The sequence below is a fragment of the Suncus etruscus genome, chromosome 9, assembly GCF_024139225.1.
Source record: "Suncus etruscus isolate mSunEtr1 chromosome 9, mSunEtr1.pri.cur, whole genome shotgun sequence".
In the NCBI taxonomy this organism is placed as follows: Eukaryota; Metazoa; Chordata; class Mammalia; order Eulipotyphla; family Soricidae; genus Suncus; species Suncus etruscus.
Genome location: NC_064856.1, coordinates 97320493 through 97347048, shown reverse-complemented (window position 1 = coordinate 97347048; position 26556 = coordinate 97320493). Strand labels below are relative to the sequence as shown.

Below are 26556 nucleotides of genomic sequence, written 5' to 3'. Positions count from 1 at the left end.
CCTGGCAGGCACAGGGGACCATATGGGACGCCGGGATTCGAACCGATGACCTCCTGCATGAAAGGCAAATGCCTTACCTCCATGCTATCTCTCCGGCCCCTGAGAAACAGAATTTATCCTTCCTATCTAGGCAGTGTCTGGATTGCCTTCATCTCCTTCACTAATATGACTATGGAGGCCCTTTGGTTCTGCTCTCAAGCTTATTAAAAACCCTCAAACTTAGTGTTTCTGTGGAATACTCCTGACTTGGGAAATAGTATGGACTCTACAAGAGAACCATCTTGCACCATCATAACACATTGAGGGATCTTACATTGGCCAGTTGATGATTGAACAGAATTTGGTTTTCTCTTTAGTTCTCTTTTCACAGTTGTAATTTTAAGGTCCAAAAGTGCAAAGAGGGCACAGGACGGGTCGTGATGTGGAGAATGGGAATCCTCAACAGCTACACCATGGAGACCACGTTTGGCGGCTCCACCCTGGGTAAGTGTCCTTGTATGGACATTGTATTGGCCAGCCTGGCAAGGGGAAGCCTGAGTGAAGCCTGGGGACCATGAAATACCATTGTGTGGTGGAGAGATACTGACCAAGAGGATTTGTCTGTGAAGGATGCTAAATTTGGGTATCCAGGTAAGGGAGTGAAATAGTACACTTGGCTGCACAGTACAACTAATGGTCTCCCAGAGCTTTGGGTTGAATTTCAACTCCATTACTTAGAAATGGTCTGACTGAAGGGAAGTTAGTTAATCTCTTTGAAGTCTGTTTTTTATTAGCCAGCAAAAATAATAGGAAATTCTATAATCAAATTGTAGATTCAGTCTCAAGAGATAGTACTTGGCATAGTGCTTTCCACAAATTACAATCTTGGCTAGAACATCACCATTATATACTTTTATATTGTCAAAAATTCTTTTGAGGAGGCCGGAGAGATAGCATGGAGGTAGAGTGTTTGCCTTGCATACAAAAGGATGGTGGTTCGAATCCCTGCATCCCATATGGTGCCCTGAGCCTGTCAGGAGCGATTTCTGAGTGTATAGCCAGGAGTAACCCTTAAGTACTGCCGGGTGTAGCCCAAAAACAAAACAAAACAAAAAAATTCTTTTGAGGGGTCAGAATAATAGAACAGCAGGAAAGGCATTTGTCTTGCATGCAGCCAACCCAGGTTCAATCTCCAGAACCAATATGGTCCCAGAGCCAGCCAGCCAGCCACTCATTCCTGAGTGCAGTACGAGCAGTAAGTTCTGAGATGGGTGTGGTCCTAAAACAAATCAAAAATTATTTTGAGGACCTGGAGCTGTCAGTGCAGTGGATAGGTGCTTGCCTTGCCTGTTGCTAACCTAGGTTCAATCCCAGCATTCCCTATGGTCACATTACTTTACAAAGAGTAATGCTTATTTCTTTCTCTGAGTACATAGCAAAGAATAAGTCCTGAGTACCATTGAAAGTATCCCAAAAACAAACAAACAAAAAAGAAAGTTTTGAAGACTGGAGTGGTAGCACGGCGGTAGGGCATTTGCTTTACACACAGCTGAACGCAGGTTCAATTTCTGGCATCCCATATGGTCCCCAAGCCTGCCAGGAGGTATTTCTGAGCACAGAGCTGGAGTGACCCCTGAGCATTGCCGGGTGTAGCCCCTCCAAAAAAAATAAACTTTAAAATTTAAATTAAAAATTAGTTTTGTTTTGTTTTTGTTTTGGGGCTATACCCGGCGACTCTCAGGGGTTACTCCTAGCTCTGTGCTCAGAAATTGCTCCTGGCAGGCACAGTGTATCCTATGGGATGCGGGGATTCAAACCAACGTCAGTCCTGCCACTTAGAAGGCAAATGCCCTACAGCTGTGCTATCTCTCCAGCCTCTAAAAAAATAGTTTTGAATTAAAAGGACTCAAGTGACTAGGTGGTACCAGGGATTGAATCCAGAATTCCATTGCAAAGCAGACTCAGCCTGTTGAATTATCTCTCAGACCCAGAAGTGGTATTTTGAAAGATATGTTAATAAATTAAATTTTCATTTGCTCTTTGTAATTTAACGCAGTGTTGGGGAAATGGCTCAAGGGCTGGAATGCTCTCTTTGCATTTATATTTAGTTTGGTTGTCAAGAGTAGATATTGGCAACCACACATTGCTTCAACCAATCATGTGTCCATACACACGTTAGAAGCCCAGGTTCAGTCCTCAGCACTCTCTGGTTCCCTGAGCACCAACAGGAGTTGTCGCTAGCACAATACCCAACTAACTCCTGAGCACTGCTGGGTGTGGCCCAATTCCTACCCCAAAGGAAAAATGGTTTACTCATAAATGATTCTGGAGTATTTTATTTTAATTTATTATATTGAAACCATTGTGATTTACAAAGTCCTTCATAATTGGGTTTCACACATACAATAAATCAGGGCCAATCCCACCACCACCACCAGGTCCACCTCCCTCCACCAGTGTCCCCCAAGTACATCCAGTAACATCCTTGTGTCCCCAGTCTGCCAGTATAACAAGTCCATTTTAGGTTTAGATTATTAAAGTTTGGGTCTCTTGATTCTATTTGTTGTTGCCTTTGACTTGGATATCTAGTTCTGTCCTTTTTTTTTTTTTCCTTCGGCCACACCCGTTTGATGCTCAGGGGTTACTCCTGGCTAATCACTCAGAAATTGCCCCTGGCTTGGGGGGACCATATGGGACACCGGGGGATCAAACCGAGGTCCTTCCTTGGCTAGCGCTTGCAAGGCAGACACCTTACCTCTAGCGCCATCTCGCCAGCCCCAGTTCTGTCCTTTTTTAACACTACCAATGCACCTGAGACCACTTGATCTCTGGCTCCCCTTTTCATATTTATGTTTCTCCTCTTTCTCCTCTTTCACTCAGTTTCTTTCTTTCTCGCTATAATCTGAGGCCAAGGTATGATTATGGATTTTTTTTTGCAGGCAATAAAAAAGACACCCATTTTACCACTGAGGATCTCAAGTCTCTAGGTCATCTTGTCTGTGACACCCTCCTGGATTTATGTGATCCAGATCAAACCAAGGTAAAAGGGGGTCAGGAATTTGGGGTACATGAACTAGGTTGGTTTCATGGGGGTCTACAGTTAGCCCTGTTGGATTATAGGTAATCTTTTTTTTTAATGTATTTAAACACCTTAATTACATACATGATTGTGTTTGGGTTTCAGTCATGTAAAGAACACCACCCATCACCAGTGCAACATTCCCATCACCAATGTCCCAAGTCTCCCTTCTCCCCACCTGTCCCCCGCCTGTACTCTAGACAGGCTCTCCATTTTCCTCATACATTCTCGTTATTAGGACAGTTCAAAATGTAGTTATTTCCCTAACTAAACTCATCAGGATTATAGGTAATCTTTACTCTCCTTTGAATATTTTTCTCAAGCTCTTTTTTGTTTTGGTTTGTCCGGGGGCCATACCCTGAGGTACACCAAGTACTCCTGTCTCTGTACTCAAAAATCATTTGATGGATAGGGCTATATAGGGTGCCTTGGATTGAACCTGAGTCAGCCAGAGGCAAATCAAGTGCCTTGTCTCCTGTAGCATAGCTCTGGCCCCAGCATAGACATTTTTGGGGTTTGTTTTTGTTTGGGGAAACCTATCCAGCAGTGCTCAGGGCTTACTTCAGGCTCTGTGCTCAAGGATCACTCCTTGCAGGGCTTAAGGTACCCTAGCTGGTGCCAGGGATTGAACCCAGGTTTGCTGTGTAGAAGGCAAGTGCCCTATCTGCTTTACTATCTCTCAAATCCTTAGATACAGACTTTGAAATTGTGTGTGTGTGCATGTGTGTGTGTGTGTGTGTGTGTGTGTGGTTTCACCCACCACTCTGCTTGGAGCTTGTTTCCGTAGTATTCAGAGTCCAGAAGGATTGAATCTAACTTTGGCCTCAAGTAAGAAGAGTATCTTGGGGCCGGGCAGTGGCGCTAGAGGTAAGGTGCCTGCCTTGCCTGCGCTAGCCTTGGACAGACCACGGTTCGATTCCCCGGCGTCCCATATGGTCCCCCAAGCCAGGAGCAACTTCTGAGCGCATAGCCAGGAGTAACCCCTGAGCATCAATGGGTGTGGCCCAAAAACCAAAAAAAAAAAAAAAAAAAAGAAGAGTATCTTAACTTCTGTAATGTATTTCCAGGTTAATAACTGTTGTTTTAATATAAGATATATAAAGTGTAATGAGTCCATGTGGTGAGGTGAGGCGAGGCTTCACTGGTCTGGCCTGGCCCAGCTCGGTGCTTGTAGCCCCTTCAGTCATTGGGTCTTAAGGTGCAGGATAACGGCATAGAAATTTACAAGCAGTCAGTTAAAGTTTCCTAGGAGTTAGCCAGCTTTATTTCATGGCCCTAACCACCATAGCCTCTTCTCTGCTCCTCCTTTGGCTCTCTCTGCCTCTATCTCCCTGTCAGCTGCTTTCCATGCTTCCTTTCTTCTCTTCCTCTGCTGCTTTTAAGCCATGTCTTTGTCTCTCCTCTCTTTTACTCCAGAGCTCTATTTCCTTTACTGCTGCTCTACATGCTTCCTTGCTGAGTCCAGCCCCCTGGCAGCTTCTGTTTAATAATCTCCCAGTCTCCCCTCTCTGGCTCTCTCTCCTATCCCCACACTCCCCCTAGTCAGACTCCTCTACCCGCCCATTCCAGGTGTGGGCTGTTCTGATCATTCAGGTGAGATAAATAGGAAGTTGGGGAAGGGGATACCCACAAATAACTTTTCTACCTTTTCTCAGTCATACCTCTTTGAGCTTACCCTATGCCCTCTGATGCCTTGTCTCTCATTCCTCTCTTCTTTGTGCTTAATTCTCCCTCTTAAATTCAAGTACTCTCAAGACACCTCTATCCTAAATCAAAAATTAACAAAAAAAAAGAGAAATAATATGCTTTAGTTTATCTAGGAAACAAATAAAAACATTTCAAGAAGCATAGTCTCACCAAAAGTAAAGTCAGAATACTATCTATCTATCTATCTATCTATCTATCTATCTATCTATCTATCTATCTATCTATCTATCTATCTGTGTATGTTTCTAAACAAATTTACAATGTGAAAACTTTCTTTTTTTTTTCTGAAAGAAAAAATTTAAATAATTTCAAAAAGGGCAGAACAGTAGTGAAGCTGGTAGGGTACTTTCCTTGCATGCAACTAATCTGATTTAGATCCCCAGCATCCTATATGATCTGCTAAGTACTTGTCAGAAGTGATGCCTAAGTACAGAGCCAGGAATAAGTCCTCAGCTTTACTGAGTGTGGCCCATGCCACCCCCAAACATTTTTATTTTATTTTATTTATTTATTTTTTGTTTTGGGCCACACCCGGCAGTGCTCAGGGGTTACTCCTGGCTGTCTGCTCAGAAATAGCTCCTGGCAGGCACAGGGGACCATATGGGACACCGGGATTCGAACCAACCACCTTTGGTCCTGGATCGGCTGCTTGCAAGGCAGACGCCGCTGTGCTATCTCTCCAGGCCCAAACATTTTTATTTTAAATAATTTTTAAAATAGGGGCTAGAGAGACAGTACTGAGGGTAAAGTGTTTACCATGCACACAGCTAACCCAGACTCAGTCCCTGGCACCCCAGATGGTACCTAGAGCCTACCAGGTCTAATCCCTCAGCACCACCAGATATGGGCCAAAAATGAATAGAAAATACACTTTTCCAACTGATCATATAATTTATTGATTTACATTCTTAGTAGCAGAAACTTCAACTTAGCCATCTTTGTATCCCCAGCAATAATAAAGTTTCACCCAGCATATAATTAGTAAATATCCAATGAGTAAGTAAATTATTAAAAGTTCCTTCACTTCCACAGTTCACACAGTGTCTCTTAGAGCTTAGAAGCCTCTTACAACAGGAAATCCACAAGAAGTTCCATGAACTTGGACAAGATATGTTAGAAGGAAATTGGAGTGACATTTCTTTGTCTGACATTGAATCCAGGTAACAAACTTTATGTCAAAGAAAAACCAGGGATATTACCAATTTAGGGACTATTTCTGTTTTATTTCTTGTTTTGACCCTGCTGGTTTGGTTTTGGATCAATATTTGAAAATTAGTGAGTAAATCAGACCTTCAGTTTGTGATTTACTCCACAGCTAGGTTGGGTTATGGGTCTCCTGCAGCCTGTTTCCCAGTCTCAGGAGTTTGTGGGGGACTGAGTAAGGTGTCTGTGGTGGGCCTTTGTCAGCAACTTCCTTTTCCCCCATGGAGGACAGAATGTCACAGAAGGGTTTGCGGAAAGCTTTCATTTTCTTTCTTTTTTTTTTTTTTTTTTGGGCCACACCCGTTTGACGCTCAGGGGTTACTCCTGGCTATGCGCTCAGAAATTGCCCCTGGCTTGGGGTGACCATATGGGACGCCGGGCGATCGAACTGCGGTCCGTCCTACACTAGCGCTTGCAAGGCAGACACCTTACCTCTAGCGCCACCTTCCCGACCCCAAAGCTTTCATTTTCAACAGGAACATTATGGCTACTGTGTGGACAATTGTTGGTAATTTTTTTTTTTTTTTTTTTTGGTTTTTGGGCCACACCCGTTTGACGCTCAGGGGTTACTCCTGGCTATGTGCTCAGAAATCGCCCCTGGCTTGGGGGGACCATATGGGACACCGGGGGATCGAACCGCGGTCCTTCCTTGGCTAGCGCTTGCAAGGCAGACACCTTACCTCCAGCGCCACCTACCCGGCCCCGGTAATTTTTTAATGTATTTTGCATATTAGAGCTACATACCTGATGGTGCTAAGGCTCTCATCCTGCCCCTACTCAGGAGTGACCACTGACCAGGGCATGGAGGGAAATTGTGTACATTGGTGGACAGAAGTGGAGGGATGGACATGGAAAGGGAGCCTTATATACCTGAAACTCAATCATGAAGAACTCCATAAACCATAGTGCCCCAATAAAAAGAAGTATATATAAGATGGAGCGAGAAAGGCCAAAAGAACTAAGGAGGGAAGGAATTGACTTCCCCAAGTCTACTGCCAAGACACAAAACACATGTTCCTCATGGGTGTGATCCACCTCTGTGGAATGCACATACTAGCTTCTACATTTTCTGGAAGAGACTTCAGGGGCTTCCAGTAGGGGCAGGAAGTAGAGGATAGCAGAGAAACAAGGCTTCTTCCCTTCCACTTGATGTGGCTATTCATTGTACAGGGCAAGCTGAGGTGCACCAGCAGAATCACAGCTAGGAGAAGGAATGCTTTGCACTGGTGTATTAGATCATACCTTATTTTACCCAAAACAAAGATCATCCCTGGTTTCTTCCTATATGTTTGTTTACAACTTGGTTTTACCCCAAAACAGAATGTCTTACATGTAAATCTAGGCTGGATAACCTGAGCTATCTGTCTTTACTCCCCTACCTGGGGATGATCCTTGTATTAAATAAAACAGTTCTGGCAGGCAGGTAAAAGATTGCCAAACTACATGTGTTTCACCCTCAGCCTGGTTTGTATTATTTCATGCAACAACTCTGCTTCAGATCCGTTCACCTAGAGTTGGAAATAAGGCACGTGGAGGGATTTTAGATTGGTGGAGGGTGTGGTGTTAAAATGCTTTGTGTATGAAATCCTGCCTTTATCAGTACTGTAAATCGCGGTGCCTGGAACAAAATGTAAAGGAAAAACTGAACTCAATAGTTTATCAAAATGAGGCTTAAATATATATATATTAGAATGCCGACCCTTGAGAGATAGCATGGTGGTAAGATGTTTGCCTTTCATGCAGAAGGTCATTGGTTCGAATCCCGGCATCCCATATGGTCCCCTGTGCTTGCCAGGAGCAATTTCTGAGCATGGAGCCAGGAGTAACCCCTGAGCACTGCCGGGTGTGACCCCCCAAAAAAAACACCAAAAAAAAAAAAAAAGAATGCCGACCCTTCCCAGTGGACTGGGATTGGTGCCTCAAACATTTTCCAGCATGGAAGCCCTAGGAGAAAGTGCATTTCTGTTACTAGTCAGCTTCACTATAGAGAAGGGAAAGTACAGACCTTTCTTCTCTTTGAGGGGACAGGAGGGCTTGGAATTCTCCAACACTGTGTCTAGCTTGCTCAAGGACTTGCACTTATGGACCATTCCTGGTAGGCTTGGGATAACATATGGGATTCCAGGGATCAAACCAGATCTGCCACTCTCAAGGTAAATGCCCTCCCTACTGTCTATCACTGAGGCCCAATGGACATTGGATTTATCTTATTCAGGGAAGAAATGATGACTCAGTTTTTTCTCACACCTATAAAGAAAGGGAAGGGGCCAGTGTGTGTGTGGGAGAGGCCCTTATAGACATGCATTTCTGACTTTTTTTTTTTAGTTTTTGGGCACACTCATGCTCATGAGTTATTCATGGCTCTGCAGCAATCACTACTGGTGGGCTCAGGTCCATTTCGGATACTGAGATCAAACCTGGGTCAGCCACGTGCAAGGCAGATTTTCTACTCACTGTGCTATCTCTCTGGCCCCATATTTCTGACTTTTCAAGGAAAAATGGTGGGCTTAAAAACAATACTAAAGTGAGAGAGCTCAGTAGAGGTGAGGCATTGACCATGAATGAGGCTATGGCTGTTGTGACCCTGGTCAGAATCCCCAGCACCACAGATGATCACTCCTGAACCCAGGACCTGGGCATAGCCCCGGTGCACAGCCAGTTGTGCCCAAAAACCTCTTCCCATAAAATAAAAAACAAAAATAAAAATAGGGGCTGGAGAGATAGCATGAAGGTAAGTCATTTGCCTTGCATGCAGAAGGTCCGTGGTTTGAATCCTGGCATCCCATATGGTCCCCCAAGCCTGCCAGGAGCAATTTCTGAGCGTGGAGCCAGGAGTAACCCCTGAGCGCTGCCAGGTGTGACCCAAAAACCAAAAAAATAAAGAATCTTACAGTTCCTTGGATCCAGAGAGACAGTAAAGAGTCTGAGAACACTTGTCTTGCATGGAAATGACCACCCCAATTTGATCCATGATACCATATGGTCCTCTAGGCACAATCAGGCACATTCTGGGAGGCCTCTGAACCTTACACGGCCTGCTAGGAATCCATGCCCCTCATACCCTTATAGCAGCATATCTTTGGGCCCCTGCACTGACCACTAAGCAAGATGGCTGAGACCCCCTCTAAGAGGAGCCCCCAGATTTCCTCTCATAGTCTCTGCCAAGGGCCACTCTGTCCATCTCAGTACCATCTGCTTTCACATGATTATGAACCCCTCAGGGCTAGGGACAAGAACAGTCATTTCGGGGCCAGAGAGATAGCATGGAGGTAAAGCGTTCACTTGCATGCAGAAGGACGATGGTCCAAATCCCAGCATCTGATCCCCCGAGCCTGCCAGGGGCTATTTCTGAGCCTAGAGCCAGGAGTAACCCCTGAGCACTGCCGGGTGTGACACAAAAACCAAAATAAATAAACATTCATTTCCTGCCTGATGAACAGCCTGGGCCACAGACAGTGTGGAAAGGAGAGAAGGAATGAAGAAGAATTTTTTTAGTGCTGGCACAGAGTGGACAACTGGCATACTAGAGTCCCTGATCCCATGTAAACTGGGGCTGGGAAGATCGCTCTGCTTGGACATAACTAATAGGGGCTTTTCTTTCTTCACTCCCTTTGGAGTAGCACCAGTGGATCGGACAGTTCCCTCTCCGATGGTCTTCCTGTTCACCAGCTGAACTCAGCAGATGAGGTAAGACTATATAGACTCTTGTACCCAGGAAGAACTACCTTGTGGGGCCGGGAAGGTGGCGCTAGAGGTAAGGTGTCTGCCTTACAAGCGCTAGCCAAGGAACGGACCGCGGTTCGATCCCCCGGCGTCCCATATGGTCCTCCCAAGCCAGGGGCGATTTCTGAGCACATAGCCAGGAGTAACCCCTGAGCGTCAAACGGGTGTGGCCCAAAAACCAAAAAAAAAAAAAAAAAAAAAGAACTACCTTGAAAAAATGATAGAAGGGGCCCGGAGAGATAGCACAGTGGTAGGGCTTTTGCCTTGCACGCAGCCAACCTGGAATAGACCCAGGTTCGATTCCCAGCATTCCATATGGTCCCCCAAGCCTGTCAGGAGTGATTTCTGAGTGCAGAGCCAAGAATAACCCCTAAGTGCCCCCCAGGTGTGGCCCAACCCCCCCCAAAATAATTTAAAATAATAAAAAAGGATAGGGATGAATTGATAGCACAGTGGCTAGGATGTTTGCCTTTTTATACAACCTGGGTTTGATCATCAGCATCACATAAAGTCCCCTAACCACCACCAGGAGTGATCCCCTGAGCACAGAGCCAGGAGTAACTTTTGAGCACAGCTGGATGTGGCCAAAAAATAAATAAAGCATAGCACAGAATGGGAGACTGCTGTGAGGGCTGGAGTGCTTGCTTTGATGTGGTTCCCCAAGTACAGCCTATAACTAACCCCAAGATAGATGGAGATCCCAAACTTCACTGGGTATAACCCAATAGCAATCAAGCTACCACTCTGACACTACTTGATAATTGGGTGGAATTTTTCAACCTAAGATCTACATAAAATATAGCAGAAATGTCCAACTAATACATGCAATAAACAGTATAATCTTCTCATTGAATTCTTTGGAGGGAAATTTTGGGCCATATCTGACTGTGCTTGAAGCTTGCTACTTGCTTTGTACTCATAGATCACGCTTGGCAGCACCCAGGTGAGGGACTAGAAAGATAGATAATACAATGGGTAAGGTAGCTGATCTTGGATGTGTCTGATCCCCTTAACCACCAGCACTCTATATGGGTCCCTGAACCCCACTAAGAGTGATTGTTGAGCACAGAACCAGGAGTGATCTCTGAGCACCATAAAGTGTGTCCCTTCCACAAAAAAAAAAAAAAATTACAAGTTGGCCACATGCAAATCCAATGCCTTACATGCTCTCCCATCTCTCCAATCCTGCACAGTTGTCATAGTGACCTGCTTTTATGAACTAAAGCTCCCTGTTTATTTAGAACAGGAGCTCCTGAGGCCAGGGATCTGGGAGGGTGAGATTTGGGGATGTTATGGGGATTGACTACTTTCCAGTGCTCAAAGGGTTTGAATTTGGTTAGCCTGGGATTTGTGGGGTTAGTGTAGGATACCAGGATGCTGCTTTGGGAGCATGTATCTCTGGAACCCTCGGTGACCAGTTTCTATCTTCCTTCTGAAATCATAGATTCAGCAGAGGAAGGTGTCTAAGAAGAAGAAAAAGAAGTCACTGCCCACTAGAAAACAGCGAGATGAGCGGTATCAGAAAAATGCCTCAATGCGCAAGTTAAAGTTAACAGAAGATGTGCCTGTAAGAAAATGCTGCTGCTCCTGTTTCTTCCATTTCTGGAGCAGTGCCAGGGAGAGTGGGTGTTCACTCCATAGCACAGAAAGGTCATCATTTTTTGGAGGGGGGTTTGGGCCACACTCGTTTGATGCTCAGGGGTTACTCTTGGCTATGCGCTCAGAAATCGCCCCTGGCTTGGGGGGACCATATGGGACACCAGGGGATCGAACCATGGTTGCTAGTGCTTGCAAGTCAGACGCCTCTAGCGTCACCTCTCCAGCCACCAGAAAGGTCATCTTTATTAGTGCGTAGAACCCTTTGGAGCTTTTCTGGTCATGTCTAGGCGAATTCAGCTGCCCACATTGGTCCTTCACACACTTTGGCAGAGCGGTAAGTCTGGGTTCTGGTTCCCAGAGCCAAGGTAGTCTTGGAAATGGAGGGACTGAGCTAGTCCAGGAGGCCTGGTGGCTGCATCCTTGGATCTGAAGCCAGTCAGGAGACCTAGAGAATTTTTTCCTGAACTCTCTCCTGGCTGCCAGCCCACATCATTCTCCCCCATCAAAGATGATAAAACTTTCTGGGGTAGGCAGTTCACTGGGTGAATGGGGTCATCTCAGGTCTATGAACAGCTAGGGAACCACTGCATATACTCTCTTTGTGGTCTTTCTTTGTAGGAAAAGGCAGAATTTCCTTCTGCTCTGCCAAAACAGTCCACCTCTTTCATAAATCCAGGGCATTCCACTGCTTCGACCATGAAAAATGAGAACTCAAGATTGAATAAGGTATGTTAGCTTCACTCTTCTTTCTTAGCTCACTGATGAAAACATATTGAAATGTTTGGGGGGTGTATTTAAAGTAGATAATGTAATGATTTGATATACAGTATTCATTGGGAAAAGGACCATTGAGTTAATTAACATATTCAATTGACAATCATATTTTCCTTTTCATGAGAACTCTTTTTTTTTTTTTTTGGCTTTTGGGCCACACCCATTTGACGCTCAGGGGTTACTCCTGGCGATGAGCTCAGAAATCGCCCCTGGCTTGGGGAGACCATATGGGACGCCGGGGGATCGAACCGCGGTCTGTCCTACGCTAGCGCTTGTAAGGCAGACACCTTACCTCTAGCGCCACCTTCCCGGCCCCTTCATGAGAACTCTTAAGTTTGACTCCCTGTAACTTTTTGGGTGGCCTACACCCAGCTGTGCTCTGAGCTTACTCCTTGGCTCTATGTTCAGGGATCACTCCTGATAGGCTTGAGGGGACCAGATGGGATGCCTGGAATCAAATCCAAGTAGATGTGTAGAAAACCCTACTCGCTGTACTAGGTACCTGGTCCATCCCCATAAGTTTTAACTATTCATGGGGTCAGAGTGAAAGCACAGCAGCAGGGCATTTGCTTTGCACACAGCTGACCTCAAATGAATCCAGGTCGATCCCCAGCATCCCTTATGGTCCCCCAAGCCTGCCAGGAGCGATTTCAGAGCGCATAGCCAAGAGTAACCCCTGAGCACCACCTGGTGTGGCCAAAAAAAAAAATTTTTTTTTCAACCCTTTCATCATGGCATTACCTTTTTTTCTGGGGGGGGGGGTCACACCCGGCTGTGCTCAAGGGTTACTCCTGGCTCTGCTCTCAGAAATCGCTCTTGGCAGGCATGGGAGACCACATGGGATGCTAGGATTTGAACCACCATCTGTCCTGAATCAACTGCGTGCAAGGCAGACACCCTACTACTGTGCTATTTCTTCGGCCCCTCATCATGGCATTACCAGTGATTGCCATCATGTTGTTCACTGGCTCTTCAAATTTTAGTCATCTTTCTTGTGGCAGAAGTGGTCCCAGTGTATGTGGGGCACGTATGGTGGTAGCAGATAGAGCTCAACAGTTATTTGACTGCTATTGCTCAAATACTGTGGAGCAGTGTCCAAGGGTGTGAGGACCAGCGTCTCACAATGCAGTGTCCCACACCCATCAAAACACACCCCAGAACCTGCATTTCACTCTGTTTATGGTTTCTTTTGCTTAATACTGTTTTGTTGTTTTTGGGTTTTAGGGGCTCCACTTGGATAAGTTTTAGATTTACTCCTGGCTCAGAGCTGAGAGCTCCCTCCTGATGGGACTCAAGGGACCATAATGGGTGCTAGGGATTAAACCCAGATTGGCTGTGTTCAAGGCAAGCACTTTACCCATTGTACTACCTCTATGGCCCATTATTTTGTTGTTGTTGTTGTTGTTATTTTGGGCTCACACTAAGCAGCACTCGAGATACTCCTGGCTCTGCACTCAGAAATTGCCCCTGTGTGGGGCTGGAGCAATAGCACAGTGGGAAGACATTTGACTTGCATGCAGCCATCCCAAATTCAATCCCCAGCATTCCATATGGTCCCCAAGCCTGCCAAAAGAGATTTCTGAGTGCAGAACCAGGAGTAGTAACCCCTGAGCACCACCAGGTATGGCCCAAAACCCAATATATACATAAAATAGGAGAGTTAGTACAACACTTAGGGAGTTTACCTGCACATGGCTAAGCCAGGCTCGATCCTCATTACGCCGTATAGTCCCCCAAGAACTTCCAGGAGTGATCCCTGTGCACAGAGCAAGGAGTAAACTCAAAGCATTTCCAGATGTAGCCCCCCCAAAATAAAAAACTAAAGTGTTATTGTAAGGTCATTTACTGTAGGGACACCCCACAGAGGGTCTCCCTCACATGAAGACTGTGGGCCACTTGGATAAGGATCTGAGGGTACTGTTGGGTTCAGATACAACCCCACCTCCATGCCTTCTGTGAGCCCCCTTGGGCCTCAGTTTCTACATCTGAAATGCAGGCCCAGGAACAGCAGTAAGAGGAGGTTGGAAGAAATCAGCACAAAACTATATGGTATCTGCCCTTAGCTACTTTTCATTAAAAGTATTTAATTTGATTTTTATTAATTTTTATTTTGTAGGGCCACACCCATCAGTGCTCAGGGTTTATTTCTGGCCCTGCACTCAGAAATAGCTCCTAGCAGGCTTGTGGGGGGCTATATGGGATGCCAAGGATCTTTTTTTGGGAGGGGGGGTCACACCTGGTGCTCAGGGGTTACTCCTGGCTCTGTGCTCAAAAATCATCCCTGGTAGGCTTGGGGTATCATATGGGATGCCGATTCAAACCGCCATCCATCCTATGTTGGTTGCCTGCAAGGCAAATGCCTTACCACTGTGCTATTGCTCCAGCCCTGGATGCCAAGGATCTAATCCAGGTCAGCAATGTGCAAGGCAAACATCCTCCCCATTGTGCTATTGCGCTGCCCCCAAAGATTTGCTATTTATTTGGGAGATTATAATATTTTTGGCTTTGTACTCAGGCATAACTCCTGGCAGTACTTGGAGGACCAGATGTGTATTCAGGGATAAATTCAGGGATCACCACAGGTAAGGCAAGTGCCTTACCCCTATTTTTATGTCTGCTCCCCACTGCCTTTAAATGATTTTTTCCAATTTTTTGGGTTTTCGTTTTGTTTTGTTTTGTTTTTGTTTGTTTGTTTTTTAGTCACACCCAGTGATGCTGAGGGGTTATTCCTGGCTATATATTCAGAAATCACTCCTGGCTAGGGGGACCATATGGACACCTGGGGATCAAACTGTGGTCGGTCTTAGGTTAGTGCCTGCAAGGCAAATGCCCTACCGCTTGCACCACTGCTCCGGCCCCAGCTTTTACTCTTTTTTTTTTTTTTTTTTTTTTTTTTTAGTTTTTGGGTCACACCCAGCAGTGCTCAGGGATTACTCCCCACTCTACGCTCAGAAATCACTCCTGGCAAGCTCTGGGAATTACATGGGATGCCAGGATTCGAACCACCGTTCTTCTGCATGCAAGGCAAACATCTTACCTCCACTTCTGCCCTCACTTTTACATTTTTCTGGGGGGGTCACACCCAGCAATGCTCAGGGGTTATTCCTGGCTCTACACTCAGAAATCACCCCTGGCAGGCTCAGGGACCTTATGGGATGCCGAGATTTGAACCACCGACCTTCCACATGCAAGGCAAATGCCTTACTGCTGTGCTTTCTCTCCGGCCCTCACTTTTACATTTTTTTTGTGTGTGTGGTTTTTGGGTCACACCCGGCAGTGCTCAGGGGTTATTTCTGGCTCCAGGCTCAGAAATTGCTCCTAGCAGGCACAGAGGACCATATGGGGCGCCGGGATTCGAACCGATGACCTCCTGCATGAAAGGCAAATGCCTTACCTCCATGCTATCTCTCCGGCCCCACTTTTACATTTTTTTAAATTTATTTTCTGCCTCTCTTTTTGCACTAGTGTTTTCTTTTCTTTTTTTTTTTTTTTGTGGGTTTTTTGGGGTCACACACAGCGGTGCTCAGGGGTTACTCCTGGCTCTACACTCAGAGGTCGCTCCTGGCAGGCACAGGGGACCATATGGGATACTGGGATTTGGACGAACCACCGTCTATTCTAATCAGCTGCATGTAAGGCAAACGCCCTACCACTGTGCTATCTCTCCAGCCCCTGCACTAGTGTTTCTTTTCTTTTTCTTTTCTTTTTCTTTTTTTTCTTTTTTTTTTTTGGGGGGGGGCTCAGGGGTTACTCCTGGCTATGCACTCAGAAATCTCTCTTGGGGGGTTGGTTCGAATCCCGGTGTCACATATGGTCCCCCGTGCCTGCCAGGAGCTATTTCTGAGCAGAGAGCCAGGAGTAACCCCTGAGTACCACCGGGTGTGGCCCAAAAACCAAAAAAAAAAACAAAACCTCTCCTGGCTTGGGGGACCGACTATATGGGACACCAGGGGATCGAACCAAGGTCCATCCTGGGTCAGCTGCGTGCAAGGGAAAGGCCCTACCTCTGTGCTATCACTCCAGCCCCGGCACTAGTGTTTCTTAATGAGTTGATAAAGGTAAATAGGGGCCGGGCGGTGGCGCTGGAGGTAAGGTGCCTGCCTTGCCTGCGCTAGCCTAGGACGGACCGCGGTTCGATCCCCCGGCGTCCCATATGGTCCCCCAAGAAGCCAGGAGCAACTTCTGAGCGCATAGCCAGGAGTAACCCCTGAGCGTTGTGGCCCAAAAACAAAAAAAAAAAAAAAAAAAAAAAAAAAAAAAAAAAAAGATAAAGGTAAATAAAAAATACTCAAATCTGAGTGATAGAGTGGGGAGGGCATTTGCCTTATACACAGTGGATCCTGGTTAGACCCTCAGGATCCCTTATGGTCTCCCAAGCCTGCCAAGAGCAATTTCTTTGTTGTTGTTGTTGTTGTTGTTGTTGTTGTTGTTGTTGTTTTTTGGGCCATACCCAGTGACACTCAGGGGTTACTCCTGGCTATGTGCTCAGAAATCGCTCCTGGCTAGGGGAACCATATTGGATGCCAGGGATTGAACCAGGTCCATCCTGAATCTGCCGTGTGCAAGACAAACACCCTGCCACTGTGCTATCATTCCGGTCCTATCAAGAACAATTTCTGAACGCAGAGTTTGAAATAACCCCTAAGAGCTAATGGGTGTGGCCCATAAAGAAATATATATATATGTGTGTATATATATATATATTTATTTATATATATCGGTGCTGGAGCCATAGTACAGTGGGTAAGACACTTGCCTTGCATGAAACCAACCCAGATTCAATTCCAGCACTATATACAATCTCCTAAGCCCCACCAGGAGAGTGATCCTTGAGCACAGAGCCAAGAGTAAATCCTGAGCACTTCCAGTTACACCCCTCCTGGCAAAAAGAACAACAAAACAACCCTCAAGTAATGTTTGTTTTATTTAATTGATATAACCCCTATAAAATATTTAAGGAGGATGTGCTCGCTTCAGCAGCAATATACTAAAATTGGAACGATACAGAGAATATTAGCATGACTCCTTGCGCAAGGATGACACGCAAATTTGTGAAGCGTTACATATTTAAAAAAAATTTAAGGAGGATGTCTTCATTTATTCTAGTCATGGTTAAACCAGAGTGACAAAGCCATCTCCCTGGATTCATCAAAATCCTCTGCATCGCTTCTGACTAAGAACAAAGAAAGAATGCAGGTACTTCACAGAAGATATAACCGAATTTGCCAGCACACCAGAGCGAAAAGCTTTCCATGGGGAGTTTATTTTTTGTTTCTTCAGCTATACTTATAGGGAGTCATTGCTGTGTCACTGCAGGGAAAGGGTCATGTGAAACCTGACAGTGAAGGAGGAATGGTCACTGCACTGAGACAAAACATCAGTGGGGTTACCATGCAGAGTGGGCCTGGTCACTGCCAAGGAGGCAGGGGGTTGAACTTTTAGTGGGGAGGTAGGCCACCCCTAACAATACTCAGAAGTTATTCCTGGCAGTATCATATGGGATAACAGGGATCAAACCCAGGTTGACCGTATGCAAGTCAAATGCTTTATGCCCCCTGTAGTGTTACTCTGGTCCAGGAGTTTGCTTTCTAGACTAGACAAGAGCATAGCAAAGAAGGCATTTCCCTTGCATAAAGCTGATACACTTTGATTCCCAGTACCACCAGGGATGACTCATGGAATGCAAAGCCAGGAATAGCCCCACGGTGGTCCCCCAAGCCTTCCAGGAGTGATCTCTGAACACTTCTGGGTGTGGGCCCCTCCAAAAAAAAAAAAAAGGATGATCCTCGAGGACAGAGGAGTGTTGGACAGTCCGGCCCCCTATGCTAGAGCATAACTGGATAAGCCATGAACAGGTTTGTCAAACCAGATGTCAAACCAAATCAGGTTTCTGTCCTTACAGCAGCAAGGTCCACGTTGGCCTTTTTACTCATTCATTTCAAGGCTGTGGGTAAAAGCTGTTCTTACAACTGAAATGTGCAGGGCCAGAGCAATAATACAATGGGATAGTACCTGCTGTGTGTGTGCTACCCAGGTTTGGTCCCCAGCACCCCATATGGTCCCTTGACTGCCAGAAGTGATTCCTGAATGCAGATCCAGGAGAAATCCCTGAGCATTGCCAGGTGTGGCCCCAAACCAAAACAAAACAAACAGAAAAACAAAGTGAAGAGTGCAGATGAGTCTGTATTATGGAACCAGGGCTCAGTACTGCCACTTGCACCTCGACTTCATTCCCTCAGATCCCTAGTCTAGTACCACTCTCCTGGACAAAGACTTGGTGTTTCTGCCACTTCATTAGGTCCAGTCCCTCCATCTCTGTGCTGTTTCTAGACAATGCAGATCCTGAACTAAAGTATTGACCCCAGACCTTTTTTAGCTGAGGTCCTTGTGGCAGAAATACTCGATCCCATTGGCCTGGTAACAATACTGGTGTTTGGGGAAAATGCAGCCACTTCTCATAAGCACCCTCTATGCTCAGACTCAACTCTAACTAGAACTTTCAAAACCGTAACCCAAAGTGAATGCAGCTGTGGCATCTTGTTTTCACAGAAAGAGAAGTCACGACTGGCATTATCCTGCGCTCCAAAGAGAAGCACTGGCACCAGTCAAGAGCCCGCTCCAGTACCAAAGCCTCACTGGCCCCCGAGCAAATACCTTCCACCAAAGAGAAACCGCAGCACCATGGTGGAGTACCCATCCTTGCATATATACACTTACCCGTAGGGCCATGGGCTAGATGACACAAGTGTAGGAGAGGAGTAGTGGGCCTAGAAACGACCTCCACTGTGTGGTGTGTTCACTGATGCACTGACCTCCCAGTGTGTGTTTCCACACAGTGTGTGTATATGCTCTCAAGATGCATACCTCATGTATTAAATTATTTTTTTTCATGAAACAAAATCTTATTGTGCTGCCTAGAAAAGCTTCTTTATCAGACACGGGGTATGTGCTTATGAAACTGCTGTAGAGATAAGTTGTGCTTCTACGGCTGTCTACAGCAAAATATCTCTAGCATGACTTGCTAAAGGTTTTAAAAGGTCAACCTCTGAACATAGTCTGGGATGGGCAATGTCCGAGTCAAAGCTTTGGGTCCAGAGGAATAGCACAGAGGCTTAGAGCAGCTGCCTTGTGAGCATCTGGTCATGAGTTCACGTCCCCTGTGTTCCACATGCACTGAGCACCATCCTAGCAGTTTTGCTGTTTGCAACCTCAGGCGCACTTGGTTGGTTTCCAGTCACACTGCAGCCATAAAAGGGGGGATGCAACCCCTAAAAAGAGGTGCTGTAAGTGCCACAGCCAGAAAGTGTAGCACTTGGTGAGCACCATCATATGCATGCCCTAGAGAACACTCCCAGGGAGCACTACATGAGCATCATGACCTGGCATGTTCTTCCCAGCAAGAGCTACCATCAAGGTGCATACATGTGACCTGCCCACACTCCAGCAGCAGCAGTAACACTGAAGGGAAGGGATAGGACAGGAATATAAAAATAATAATAATTTTTTTTTAAGTTTTGGGGCCGTACCTGGTAGTGCTCAGGGCTTACTCCTGGCTCTGCTCAGGAATTACTCCTGGTGGTGCTCAGGGAATCATATGGGATGTCAGGGATCAAATCTAGGTTGGTAGAGTACAAGGCAAACACCCTACTTTCTGGCCCCAAATAATCATTTTTAGTTGTTGTTGTTGTTGTTGTTGTTGTTGTTGTTGTTTAATTTTGAGCCACACTCATAACTCAGGGGTTACTCCTGGCTAGCACACAGAAATTGCTCCTGGTTTGGGGGACCAAAAGGGATGCTGGGGATTGAACCAGGGTCCGTCCTAGGTTAGCTATGTTCAAGGCAAATACTTTTTAAATGGGACTATTTAAAGTAAAAAAGTTCATTTTCCCCAATGAACATCATGTTGCAGCCAGAATTTAATGTTGCATTCTGTCAAATACAGTTCATTTTTTTAAAAAACATTCATTAAAAATCTTTCTAACCATTTGTTTTCTCGATTGGTTTCCTTTGGCATTATCTTTAGGGCTAGATTTTATTGAGGGGCACCTCTTACGCAATGCTTGGAGCCCCTTTTACCACTCACGGTCTATTTACCTGGTTGGGTCCACCAGAAGGTCCATGGTGGAGACCCTGAGTGGCACACCTTTAAGTGCTCAGAGACCTCCAGAGCTACTCCTGGAGTACTGTTGAACCCAGTGGCACCAGGATTGAACCCAAGGCTAAGCGCATTCAAATCTCATGCCCCCACCCTCTGAGCTATCTATGCAGTTCCTGACCTGCATCTGTTTATTTGTAGGAACTCCAAGCATGTGGCTGTGGCCTGGCAAGCTCAGAGGGGGTCCCTTCCCACACCCAGCAGCATCTTTGCACTTAACCTTTTTCTTCTCACACTGGAGGGTCTTTTATATATATAGATCTTTTATTTTAAAAAAAAATTGCTTCTCATGCCAGGAATTCATAAGGAATGGGTTCCAGCAGCTCGGGCTCCTTTCCATTGGTTCTCACAAACTGTGCTTCTCTGGGTGGAGTAGGCTGGCACTTGAACTGAACCCAAGTCCCTTTCTCTTTGGCTTCCTTCTTTTTCTGATCATTTTCCTTCACCCACTTCAGGAAGCTGTCTCGACTTTTAGAGTACTTAATATGTTCAATACGAACATTAATTCTTTTGGCAAGAATCTTGCCTTTTACTTGTTTATTTACAACAATGCCAACAGCATGCTGGGTTAACATTGTAGACTCTTCCAGTTTTTCTGTGGTAACATTTGTGGGACATTCCTTTTTGAACAGTGTCCATTCTCTTTATGTCTACAATATCACCTTTTTTTTTTCCTCTCTCTTTTTGGTTTTTGGGTCACATCCGGTAGCACTCAGGAGTTACTCCTGGCTCTATGCTCAGAAATTGCTCCTGGCAGGCAATCCTTCTGCAAGCAAGACAAATGCCCTACCTCCATGCTAACTCTCTGGCCTCTACAATATCATCTTTTTTTTTTTTTTTTATAAATCCGCATATATGTGGCTAAAGGAACAACTCCATGTTTTCTGTTTTTTTTTTGTTTTTGGGCCACACCCGGTAACGCTCAGGGGTTACTCCTGGCTATGCGCTCAGAAGTCGCTCCTGGCTTGGGGGACCATATGGGACGCCGGGGGATCGAACCACGGTCCGTCTCCTAGGCTAGCGCAGGTAAGGCAGGCACCTTACCTCCAGCGCCACCGCCCGGCCCCAACTCCATGTTTTCTAAAGGGTCTAGAAGCATATAGCGGGTGCCCCTCCTCTTTCCCTTTGTGTTAGTCATGACTGATTTACTGGAAAAAAATGGAAGATGGCGGTTCTGGCTGAAAGAACACTGGAGGGTCTTATGGCATGTTTTTACAATCACATTTACTTATTCCAGTAACAACTACTACTTTCATGACATGTGACTAGAAGCACCTGGCAAAACAAATTTGATTACAGTCCAAGGGTCTGTGATTTTTAGGTTTTTTTTTTTTTTTTTTTTTTTTGGTTTTTTATTTTTTTTTTTTTTTTTTTTTTTTTTTTTTGGTTTTTGGGCCACACCCAGTGACGCTCAGGGGTTACTCCTGGCTATGCACTCAGAAGTCGCTCCTGGCTTGGGGGACCATATGGGACGCCGGGGGATCGAACCGCGGTCCATCCTAGGCTAGTGCAGGCAAGGCAGGCACCTTACCTCTTGCGCCACCGCCCGGCCCCTTTGTTGTTGTATTTTGGGTAAACCCCAGTGGTACTTAAGCCTGCCGGAGAGACAGGAAGACTTTTGGGCTTAGTACAGCACTAGCCTTGTATGTAGCCAACCTAGATTTGATCCCCAGCACACAGATGGTTCCCTGAATCTACTAAAAATCAATCCCTGAGCATGGAACTAGGAGTAATCCCTGAGCACCACAAGGAATGACCAAAAAATTCCACCCTTCCCCCCACAAAAAAAGATTTTGATAGGGGACGGGAGGGCTCAGTAACTAAAGCCCCAGTCTTGCAAGCCTGAAGCCGTGAGTTCAATCCTAAATTCCTTATTGCCATAACAGAAGATGAGATATCTTTTTTTTTTTTTTTTGGAGGGGGGCGTTTGGGTTTTTGGGTCACACCCGGTGGCGCTCAGGGTTTACTCCTGGCTCTGTGCTCAGAAATCGCTCCTGGCAGGCTCGGGAGACCATCTAGGATGCCATGAATGAAACCGAGGTCTGTCCAGATTTGGCCGCATGCAAGGCATACACACTACCGCTGTGCAATTATTGCTATGGCTCCATAATGAGATATCTTAGGGTACTTGGGAAGCCTGTGCAAGCATCATTACTGAAGGGGTCCCAAGGCAGTACTCAGTGTCTCTCTCCCCCAACCTCCTACTCCCACACCATAACATCCCTGCAGTGCTACCAGAATACGAGAAGACACTTCTCAGCAGTTAAGAGAAGGGGGAAAGAAAGGGCTTTGACAAAATATTAAACAGGTAACTCTGAAGAGACATAAAGACTCTGAAGAACAGAAATAAAAACTTGAGGCTGGGGGCCAGAGCGATAGCACAGTGATAGGGCTTTTGCCTTGCACCTGGGATGGGCCTGGGTTCAATTCCCGTCATCCTTATGGTCCTCCGAGCCTGCCAGGAGTGATTTCTTTTTTTTTTTTATTTATTCTTTTTTTTTTTTTTTTTTTTTTTTTTTGGTTTTTGGGCCACACCCGGCGGTGCTCAGGGGTTACTCCTGGCTGTCTGCTCAGAAATAGCTCCTGGCAGGCACGGGGGACCATATGGGACACTGGGATTCAAACCAACCACCTTTGGTCCTGGATCGGCTCTTGCAAGGCAAACGGCGCTGTGCTATCTCTCTGGGCCCAATGATTTCTGAGTGTAGAGCCAGGGGTAACCCCTAAGTGCCACTGGATGTGGCCCAAAAACCAAACCAAAACAAAAAACTTGAGAGTCAGCTAGAGCAATAGTTTAACTGGTAGGGCATTTGCTTTGCACGCAGCCAACCCTGATTCAATCCTGGTATCATATACGGTCCCCTTAGCCCACCAGGAGTCCTGAGCATAGAGCCAGGAGTAAGCCCTGAGCACTGCCATATGTGGTCCAAAAACCAAAAACCAAACTAAAGCGAAACAAAACTTCAGGGTTTTTTTTTCCCATTTTAAAAGAGCCAGGAGTTTGGAGTGGTAGTCTGGCCCCTGAGTGCAGCATGCAGCCCTGATGATACCTGTAGAAGTGTCCCCACCCAAGTGACCCTACTGTCCCTATCTGTGATGTGCCACACAAGGTTCTGCCTGGCTGAAACAGAACAGCTCTGCAGGCGGTTCTCAGGGTAACTCTGACTTCTTTTCCAAGAACAATGTAATGTTTGCTCTCACTTTCTCCCAAGGCACCTTGACAGTCAAACCTTGCTGTATGGCCTATGGGAGGGAGCACAGCAAATTTCACAAATAACATTTATGTTGTTCTTTATTTGGGGAGGGATGTCAAGGTGCTGAGCCATTCAACACCTTGGACCCCTCCCCACTTTTTTTTTTTTTTTTTTTTTTGGTTTTTGGGCCACACCTGGTGATGCTCAGGAGTTATTTCTAGCTATGTGCTCAGAAATGGCTCCTGGCTTGGGGGACATATGGGACACCGGGGATTGAACCCAGGTCCATCCTGGGTTAGCCATGTGCAAGGCAAACGTCCTACCACTGCACTATCGCTCCGGTTCCTTGGCCCCTTCTGAATCCTCTTTTCTTCCCCCAAATGATGCTTTTTCAGGTTTTTTTTGGGGGGTGGGGGGAATTGGGCCACACCCTGCATTTCTCAGGCTTATTCCTGGTTTTGAGTTCAGTGATCATTTCTGGAGGGGCTTGAGGAATTACATAAATGGAGTGTTGTAGTTCTTTTTAAGAAACTCAGAATTTAGGGGCCGGGCGGTGGCGCTAAAGGTAAGGTGGCTGCCTTGCCTGCACTAGCCTTGGACGGACCGCGGTTCGATCCCCCGGTGTCCCATATGGTCCCCCAAGCCAGGAGCAACTTCTGAGCGCATAGCCAGGAGTAACTCCTGAGCGTTACTGGGTGTGGCCCAAAAACCAAAAAGAAAAAAAAAAAAAAACATTTAAGGGGCCGGGCGGTGGCGCTGGAGGTAAGGTGCCTGCCTTGCCTGTGCTAGCCTAGGACGGACCGCGGTTCGATCCCCCGGCGTCCCATATGGTCCCCCAAGAAGCCAGGAGCAATTTCTGAGCGCATAGCCAGGAGTAACCCCTGAGCGTCACAGGATGTGGCCCAAAAACCAAAAAAAAAAAAAGAAACTCAGAATTTGGGGCCAGAGAGAGAGCACAGAGGCAGGGCATTTGCCTTGCAAGCAGCTGACCCAGGATGGACAGTGGTTCAAATCCTAACATCCCATATGGTTCCCCGAGCCTGCCAGGAGTGATTTCTGAAGCAATCACCAGGAATAACCCCTGAGCATCACCAGGTGTGACCCAAAAACAAAAAACAAACAAACCAAAAAACAAAAACAAAAATAAAAACAAAGAAACTCAAAATTTGGGACCAGAGTGATAGCACAGAGGTAGAGCATTTGCCTTGTATGTGACCAACCCAGGACAGACCGGGTTTAATTCCAAGCATCCCCTATGATCCCTGAGCCTTCCTGGAGTGATTTCTGTGTGCAGAGATGTGACCTTAAAAAAAAAAAAAGGGAGGGCCCGGAGAGATAGCACAGTGGCGTTTGCCTTGCAAGCAGCCGATCCAGGACCTAAGGTGGTTGGTTCAAATCCCGGTGTCCCATATGGTCCCCCGTGCCTGCCAGGAGCGATTTCTGAGCAGACAGCCAGGAGTAACCCCTGAGCACCACCGGGTGTGGCCCAAAAACAAAAAACAAACAAAAAAATGGGGCCGGAGAGATAGCATGGAGGTAGGGCATTTGCCTCGCATGCAGAATCACGGTGGTTTGAATCCCGGCATCCCATATGGTCCCCCCGAGCCTACCAGGAGCAATTTCTGAGTGTAGAGCCAGGAGTAACCCCTGAGTGCTGCCGGTGTGACCCAAAAACCAAAAAGACAAACAAACAAAAAAAACAACCTCAGAGTTTGGGCCTGAACAGAGAGTAGGGTACTTGCCTGTCATGTGTCTCACCTAGATTCTATCTCTGGTATCTCATATGGTCCCTCAAGCACTAACTACCAGGAGTGGTCCCTGAGCACAGCCAGGGACAGCACAAAACTAAAGTAAATTAATAAAAATAATAGTTGATAAATATGAGGAGTAGGAGGAGGAAGAGGAGCCTGGAAGATGATTCTGTGACTTCAAAAACTATCCTGTCAAAGTTGTAGTTAACACCCTGGAGCCCCCTCTGAGACTGAAACTTGAATACTCCTCTGGTTTACGATCTCCAGCAAGAGGGGCCCAGAAGATGGTTCAGAACAAGACTGCAGCCCTGAGCTTAACCTGGTGCTGCATGTACACTGAGCATTGCTAACTGGCCTCAAAACACATGCAAGCAAATAAGATTTAGAGAGATAGTACAGCACGGAGGGCACAAGCCTTGATGCAGCAGACCCGGGTTCCAGCCCCATATATGGTCTCCTGAGCTCTACTAGGAGTAAACTCTGAACACCTCTGGGTATGACTACCCCCCTAAAAGACATAAACAAAAACCCCAAAATGTTAAAGGGGCCAGAGCTACACTACAGTAAGTGGGGTCCTTGCTTTGCCCAAGTCCAGCCCAGGTTCAATTCCCAGCACCCCATATGGTCCCCCCCAAGCCTGCCAGGAATGACCCTTGAGCATCTCAGGGTATGGACCCAAAACAAAACAAAACACACACACACACACACACACACACACACACACACACACGCACACGCACACGCACGCCGCATGCGTACAAATAAGCCATCAGTGTGGCATTATTCTCTAGCATTTCTGGGACTTAAAGAATAACTAGAGGCCTGAGCGATTAAGGCGCTTGTCTCAACCACAGCAGATGCTAGTTCAAACCCCACATCACATATGGCCTCAAGAGTACTGCCAGGTGTGACCCCAAAGACAAAACAAAACAATTCAATTTTTGAGCCACTGATGTGAAGTTCAGAACACCTGAGCCTGGGAGCCGGCAAGAGAGTACAGTGGACTAGAGCACATACTCTGCTTGCTGGAGGCCCAGTCCAGTCCTTTGAACCACACACTCCCTGAGCACTGCCAGGGAAAAGTCCCAAACACCCTAGGAAGTAGTCTCTGAGAACTACTGGGTGTAACCCCACCCAACTCCTAAAAAAAAGGGGGGGGGGGAATCAAAGCCAAGTCAAAGCTAGTAACACCTGCATTTGACACCCAGCCAATGAGGAGCAGGAGTGGGGCAGTGTCTAAACTCACAGGTGAAATGACTTGGAGGTGAGTGAGTTCCCAGTTTCCTCATTGGATGGTTTTATACCTTGAGAATCAATGGCCCCTTTCAGATCACATAGCTAGACTTTCCCTCCCTCAGTCTCTGGTTCTGTGGGAGCAGAGATGCTTTGGGG

At 46.3% G+C, this 26556-nt stretch overlaps 1 protein-coding gene and 1 non-coding gene across 2 annotated transcripts in view; both read left to right on the top strand.

Annotated features, from left to right (window-relative positions):
* The window catches only part of AGBL2 (AGBL carboxypeptidase 2), a 48474-nt gene extending 29349 nt beyond the window's left edge, over window positions 1-19125 (top strand). The window contains exons 9-16 of the mRNA XM_049779978.1: window positions 357-483; window positions 2919-3019; window positions 5798-5925; window positions 9589-9655; window positions 11136-11258; window positions 11909-12016; window positions 17171-17260; window positions 18614-19125. Coding sequence (XP_049635935.1) covers window positions 357-483; window positions 2919-3019; window positions 5798-5925; window positions 9589-9655; window positions 11136-11258; window positions 11909-12016; window positions 17171-17260; window positions 18614-18787 — 918 coding nt within the window. The 3' untranslated portion in view covers window positions 18788-19125. The remainder of the gene's footprint in view (window positions 1-356; window positions 484-2918; window positions 3020-5797; window positions 5926-9588; window positions 9656-11135; window positions 11259-11908; window positions 12017-17170; window positions 17261-18613) is intronic.
* Window positions 17030-17135, top strand: LOC126019891 (U6 spliceosomal RNA). The gene has a single exon (XR_007499502.1). It is a non-coding gene; the product is annotated as a U6 spliceosomal RNA (small nuclear RNA).
* Window positions 19126-26556: the final 7431 nt, after the last annotated feature.